At 32.9% G+C, this 7,427-nt stretch overlaps 1 protein-coding gene across 2 annotated transcripts in view; it reads left to right on the top strand.

The window, feature by feature from the left end:
- Positions 1–5,665, top strand: part of Phtf2 (putative homeodomain transcription factor 2) — a 135,612-nt gene extending 129,947 nt beyond the window's left edge. For both annotated transcript variants that reach the window (XM_076835028.2, XM_076835020.2), the window contains 3 exons: positions 174–269; positions 2,444–2,569; positions 3,207–5,665. In XM_076835028.2, coding sequence (XP_076691143.1) covers positions 174–269; positions 2,444–2,569; positions 3,207–3,227 — 243 coding nt within the window. In that variant the 3' untranslated portion in view covers positions 3,228–5,665. The remainder of the gene's footprint in view (positions 1–173; positions 270–2,443; positions 2,570–3,206) is intronic.
- The last annotated feature ends 1,762 nt before the right edge of the window (positions 5,666–7,427 follow it).

The raw sequence follows: 7,427 nt of genomic DNA on the forward strand, positions 1-7,427 counted from the left end.
GGTGAATATCTTTCAAGTCCTTTTAAAAATGTATACTTGGGGGCTGAGGATATAGCTCAGTGGCAGACCACTTGCCTAGCCTGTGTGATGCCATAGGTTCAATTCCTGGCAAATTAAGACAGAGAGTGTATTGGTTATAATTTTAAATATTTTTTTACTCTTTTTTATGAAAGATAAACCTCTACTTGAAAATGGAGAAAAAACCTAATAAAAAGGAGGAACTGACACTAGTGAATAATGTTTTAAAACTGGCTACTAAACTATTAAAGGTAAGAACAATTTAAAATGGATATAATATAGAACATAGTGTTCAGACATTTTATCTTAGTCTCTGTCGATCTTAACTTGAATTTGGTTTTCATGATTATCCAAACTATTTCCAAATTATACTTGAGCACAGGCATGCAATTTTTATTTTATTTCTCATTGCTCAAATAATCAAAATAATTTCTCTGGAAATTATATATTAAAATTTACTGATGTTGAGAGTATTGTATAGGTGGCATCTTTGGAAATTTATGCCTCCTCATCACTAGAAAATAGATTTCAAAAAAAGAAGATTTGATATTAACTTGGGAATTTTTTTACTTTATATTTCTCAGAACAGTCTTTTGCTTGGTTTGAGTTCAAAAGTAATAGTAGTCACTATAATGAATATACATCAGCATTACTTGTAAGTGTTCAAATATTGGTTTGAAATTAATTGTGTATCAATGGTATGGTTAATTCTGTAAGCTAAAAACAATTAATTGGATATGGAATGTACACCTTACCATATACCCATAATTGTATGAGTTCAGAAGAGGTGGATGAGGGGCTAAGAGAAAAAGTAATTACAAATTACAAATTGCTTTCTTTTTCAAATTCCTTTAAGAATCCTAAAGAAGATGTTGACATTTAAATAATAAGCTAGATAAGATAAGCAAATTCTGTTTTTTGCCAAAATGCTCTATGGGAAAAAGCTCCATAATTAGAATTGATAGTTTTGTGTTTGCTTGATACATGAATATTGGGTATCTTCAGAATGTAGGACTTGTATTGAACCAAAGGAGGCTACAAAGGTGAGATTTAATGAACAGCTATAATTTCAGAGCAGAAAAAAAATTTTTAAAAATACCTATAATACAGCACAACTTCTGATCCTTATTTTTTTTGGGGGGATACCAGGGATTGAACTCAGGGGCACTCAACCACTGAGCCACATCCCCAGCCCTATTTTATTTAGAGACAAGGTCTCGCTGAATTGCTTATCTCCTCAGACTGGTTTTCAACTTGGAATCCTCCTGCCTCAGCTACTGAGCCTCTGGGATTACAGGCATGCGCTACTTCCTCCAGCTCTCTTTATTCTTTTTGATTACACACAATCTCCTAGTCTAAAACCTGGACCCTAATATAGATTAGACGTTCTGCCTCATGTTTCACAGCCAAGAAATCAAAGGTCCATCAATTCAGCTTTTCAGATAATCATCTTATTCATTCCCTCTTCCCTGTCAGTGTTCCCCTGTGTAAGACCCTTGTCGCTCCCTTGAGTTTTTAATACACAGAACTCCTTAAAGGAATTCCTGCTCCTGGTGTTGCTGCTCTTTAACTGATCTTGCACATGGCTGACACAGTGGTCTTTCTAACAAGCTTAAATTCCTTTAGTGTCAGTTTATCTATACAATCGCCATAAAGGAAGGATCCTTAAGTTACTAGTCTTACAAGTTTAAAGTACTTTCTTGTATTCAGGCTCCAACAATGCTGAGCAATCTGTAGCAATTCAAATGTACCATCTTGCTATATGTGGTCTGAAATATCTAATTTCTTTCACCCTCTAAGTTTGAGAACCACCTTCCCCTGGCTCCTGCTTTTCGTACTTTTCTTTGTTGTAGAACTGTCATTCAAATTATTTGCATGCTTACTAAACTGTAAGTTCCTTAAGGAATTGTTTTTTAACTTTGCAGAGACCTGTACAGGATCTAGCATAAGTAGAACTTTAAATTTTTGAGTCAACCAATCAGGCAATCAGTGTATTTGAAAATAAATTGATTAAAAGAGGCATTTCGACATATGTGTTGATATTGTCTGAAAGTTTGGCTACCTTTCTAATTCTTCTACAAAAAGATATTTTTTTCTGTTTCGGTTTCTATTCCAGCTCTTATACCAAAACATTTCTCTACCCTCCTTATAGTTACTACACCAGTCTAGTAACCAATTGGGGTTACAAATTTAGTTTATATAGAGAGAGTTATTTTAAAGGAAGTCACTTTCTCTTAAAAGAAATTTAAAACTATTATTAAAATTTACTTATTTCAAGTTTAAGTTTATACTTTCAAAAAACATCCATTATTTGTAACTTTTTTGGAACACTGTTCTTTTAAATCCTCGCTGTATTTTGTCCTGAATTAGTTAAACTGATAGTTCTTATTGAATTTGAGGCTAATGTTTTTTTCTCTTTGGCTAGGAATTGGACAGTCCCTTTAGATTATATGGTCTTACAATGAATCCACTGCTTTATAATATCACCCAGGTTGTCATCCTGTCAGCTGTTTCTGGTGTTATCAGTGACTTGCTTGGATTTAATTTAAAGGTAAAAGCTTGCGTGCGTGCATGCGAATTTCTTAACACTCTGTTGCACTTTTGTGGCCTTTTTTTACCCTGTCATTCTTTTGAAATCTCATATGCACAGCAGTGGAATAATTTTGATAAGATTGTATGCAATTAATAAAATAGTTTCACATTTAATTTGGAAGAATGATATTTATTCATGGCTTCTGACATTCATAGAACTCCTAATTTGAAACAGAATTCATTGTATATTGGACTGTTATGTGGTATAAGTGGAAGTGTTTTTGTTTCCCCTCATATAGTTTGAATCTAATTTTGCTGATAAAGAAAAGGAATAATCCTATTTCTATTGTTGGCCAAAAGATGTATTACTTATCTATATAGCAATGCATATATCTGCCAATATATGCACAACTGTTAAGGTATAGAATGATCATATATTGGTACTTTCCTGTAAAAGAAAATGAGAAATATGTTTTTAACCCTTTTGTTTGTTTTTAAGGTGAGTTTTTCTTGAAAAGAGAAGAGAGGAATTAAAAATACTAGAACCTGCACTTGTTTGTGAATGAAACTTAGATAAAAAATAGTATATGGTATAATTTAAGTTTTCATACTGAAACTAACTCCAGTGTCATTAATTCTATTACTTTTTTCTCTAGTTGTGGAAGATTAAATCATGACAATTCAGAGAAAAGAAGATGTAGCCTCTTTTCCAGAATACAAGTACTGACTAAGCTGCTTGAAAGCAGTCACTGACTCTGCTTCAGGAGTCTCCGCTGGGAAATTGAAGTGTTTACATCAGACTATCTTGTGCAATTCTTATATTTATTTTACCTGTTCACTGTTTTTTTTTACATTTATTTTAATCTTTATATTTTATTGTTAAGCATTTATGTTCTTAGTTGTTGAAAGGGTGATAAAACTGATATCCAGATACTTGAGATCCTGGTAATTGCTCATAAATAATTGACAAAATAAGATGTTATGAAAATAGAAGCCATTGCTAAGCACTGTTTTTCCATCAATGCCATGAAATTGCCTTACTTAAGGAAAAATCCTTTAACTTTGGAATATTATATTGGACACATACAGCATTTTATTGGGTAAATCAAGATCCATTCAGGTTTTCTCTTGAAATATTTAGGAACAATGCCAGGATCTAAACTGATTAAGCTGCAGTTTAAGCACCCTTCAGTATTAATATATATGGTATTACATAACAGGTCAACAAGTGCTCTTTGATGATAAAACTCTTAATGGAGCAATAATTGTAAATGGTTACCATACTGTAAAATATTTTGATAAAAATTAATTAGTAATAATTGTATTTATTTGAAACACTGGGCTGTTTGCACAGCTCCAACTGTGCATGCTCAAAATGTGCACTTTTTAAAATTGTTACTTTTAATGTGTATCTTTATATGGGATATGTTATAGTGTACTAGGGCATGATGTGGTATCCTTTTGAGTGAGGTATATACTCATCTCACAAGTGAAGTGCCTACTGATATTACTAAAGTACATTATGTTTACTCAAGTGAAATAATTTTCTCCCATGGTACACTATAGTGTATGCTATTCATACCACACTTAAATGAACAACTTAAGAATAAGGTAAGAACCAATGAAATATTCGTTTGAGTGCTAATTATAAAATTATATCCAAATTTTCAGAAAAGACAGCTTCAGCTTGCAAATTTTATTCTCTAAACTTAGTCTGGTGCACCCCCTTACCCACCCATATCCACATCCACACCCTCCATTATACAAGGGCTATTTTAGATGCTTTTAACTTGGAAAGTTAACTGCTCCCCCCTTCAATAATTTGCCAAGTGTCCAATGAGAACTTATCATGTTGGCATGTTAGGTAAATAGGGCAAATATGATAGTATCTTACATTGGGCCTTGATTTTAAGTTGTTGTATTTGTACAATCAAGTGTGTTTTAGGAATTACATGAAATGTAAAATGTTTGTGATTTTTTTTTAATTGATCATCTGGTTTCTAAAACAAAGAATTTATTTGAAACAATCTAGAATTTTCTTGGTGCAAAGTGTATTATATTGAATATCCTCATGTTTTTAACCATGTTTTAAGGAATTTGAGATAATTCATTGTAAATAATTTATTTGATTGGTGCAGTTCTAATTCCCAAATTATAATCTTAAAATCAGGAATGTGTGGAGAACAGAGCCATGTCATATCACTTTGCTCTTACCATTCCTTTTAACCAGCCTCAATTCAGCCTCATTGTGTAGTATGTTTTCTTTCTACAGAAAACAACATAAAGCATTTTGTTTTATTTGCCTATGTTCTAATATGTTTAATAATGACCAAAGTGCATTCTGAGTTTTTTCAAGGAATGTATTACTGGAGCTTTAAGAACATATTTAGTTTCTCATGTGAAAAATTAGGCTTTGTCTGATATGTTTCTTCTTCCTCTATTGTCTAATGTTGAGGTTGTTTTTAGGAAATATATTTTATAAAACTTTTTCAAAATAAGGTACATACCTAAACAGAACTTAACATTTTGCACAGAATATATCAAATATATTTTGAGAAAAAAAAAGTACGGCATGAGTTCTGTTAGGAGTCAAAGATGAAACTATTGTATCTCAGAAAAAAAATAAAAACTTATTTCAGAATGGAAATATTTTTGAGAAAAGTAGCTGAGTATACTGATTTAGGAAAATGCTTGTTTTAGGTTGAAGTTCAATTTAATGTAGAGTTGGGAGTTGATTTATTAAGTACAGTATACCTCTCAACAACTTATTAATAATATGCTGAATTATGTCACTAATGTGGGCAGCAGTAGAATACTAAAAGGAAAAAGTTGTCATTTAAGCAATTTTAGAACATTAATAGAACTCTTTCAAAGTAGAAAATTGACATCGCTGCCTTTAAGAATACCATGAATGTAAGAAATTGAAAGAAATTGTAACATATCATATACTATAGAAAAGGCAGTTTGAAGATAGAATTGTGGCAGATGTTGTGTGTTAACTGTTGTTTCTTCGCCACATGTGTTTGTATTTGAAAGTTTGAACAGCAAGTTTAAAATAAAACATTCTATGACTGACTTTTTTTTAAGTCATATACATTTCTGTGTTAAATTTTGTATTTACTATAGCATAAGCTTTAGTTCCAACCTTTAGATGTGGGGGGATAAAACTAATTTTTTTTTAACTTCCCAATACTTGATGATTCTCAGAACCTATGAAAGAGTACCTATACATACACAGGCTTTTCATTACCAAAATGCTTTTATATTATGAGTGTTTGTTTGTTTATTTGTTTGTATTTGAATACAGAAAACTGGCTATGGCCTGGAATATTAAAATTCATAGAAGAACAGTAGTGGTTTTTTATATCTTTTTAGTTATATATGGGCACAATATCTTTATTTTGTTTATTTATTTTTATGTGGTGCTGAGGATCGAACCCAATGTCTCACACGTGAGAGGCGAGTGTTCTACCGCTGAGCCACAACCTCAGCCCCAAAAGTAGTGTTTTTTTTTAACAAATAATTTTGCCATATGAATTTAGACTGAAAGATTATAGTAATATGGTTATGCATTCTAATGTCTGGTACAAGTGTTCATGGTATTAAAATTAATCAGGGTCTATTGAAGTGTGTTTCAAACTTGCTTTAAGCTTAGAATTGACTCCATATATATATATATCAATCAAGGATTAAACCCAGGAGCAGTTCTTTTTTTTTTTAATTGGTTGTTCAAAACATTACAAAGTTCTTGACATATCATATTTCATACATTTGATTCAAGTGGGTTATGAACTCCCATTTTTACCCTGTATACAGATTGCAGAATCACATCGGTTACACATCCACGTTTTTACATATTGCCATACTAGTGACTCCCTCCCCTCCCATCTTCTCTCTCTACCCCATCTACTGTAATTCATTTCTCTCCCTTGATTTTTTTCCCTTTCCCCTCACATCCTCTTATATGTAACTTTGTATAACAATGAGGGTCTCCTTCCATTTCCATGCAATTTCCCTTCTCTCTCCCTTTCCCTCCCACCTCTCGTCCCTGTTTAATGTTAATCTTTTTCTCATGCTCTTCCTCCGTGTTGTTTTTAGTTGCTCTCCTTATATCAAAGAAGACATTTGGCATTTGTTTTTTAGGGATTGGCTAGCTTCACTTAGCATAATCTGCTCTAATGCCATCCATTTCCCTGCAAATTCCATGATTTTGTCATTTTTTAGTGCTGAGTAATACTCCATTGTGTATAAATGCCACATTTTTTTAATCCATTCATCTATTGAAGTGCATCTAAGTTGGTTCCACAGTCTAGCTATTGTGAATTGTGCTGCTATGAACATCGATGTAGCAGTATCCCTATAGTACGCTCTTTTAAGGTCTTCAGGGAATAGTCCGAGAAGGGCAATAGCTGGGTCAAATGGTGGTTCCATTTCCAGCTTTCCCAGGAATCAGGAGCAGTTCTTTTTATGTTTTTATTTTGAGGCAGGATCTTGCTAAGTTGCTTAGGGCCTCACTAATTTGCTGAGACTGGCTTTGAACTTTTCATTCTCCTACTTCAGTCTCCCTAGCTGCTGAGATTACATACATATGCCACCATACCTGGCTAGAATTGGCTCTTTTAATGAATCTCCCTTCAGACTTTGAAAAGAGAGCAATAGCACTACTCCTCTTTCATTCATTGTATTACATAAAACACTAATTCTCAACCTTTTTTCTGCCATCCTGCATAAAGGATACCACAAATGCAAATGCTTAATAGCACTGGCTCTCCATAGCACTTACTTCCTGGGGGGTATAGGAGACTATTAGGGACAGGAAAAACCAAAGTGTTTATCTCACACACTAGTCAGCATAATACTCCTGACACATTTTTCAG

This window comes from Callospermophilus lateralis, chromosome 1 (assembly GCF_048772815.1).
Source record: "Callospermophilus lateralis isolate mCalLat2 chromosome 1, mCalLat2.hap1, whole genome shotgun sequence".
NCBI classification, from domain to species: domain Eukaryota; kingdom Metazoa; phylum Chordata; class Mammalia; order Rodentia; family Sciuridae; genus Callospermophilus; species Callospermophilus lateralis.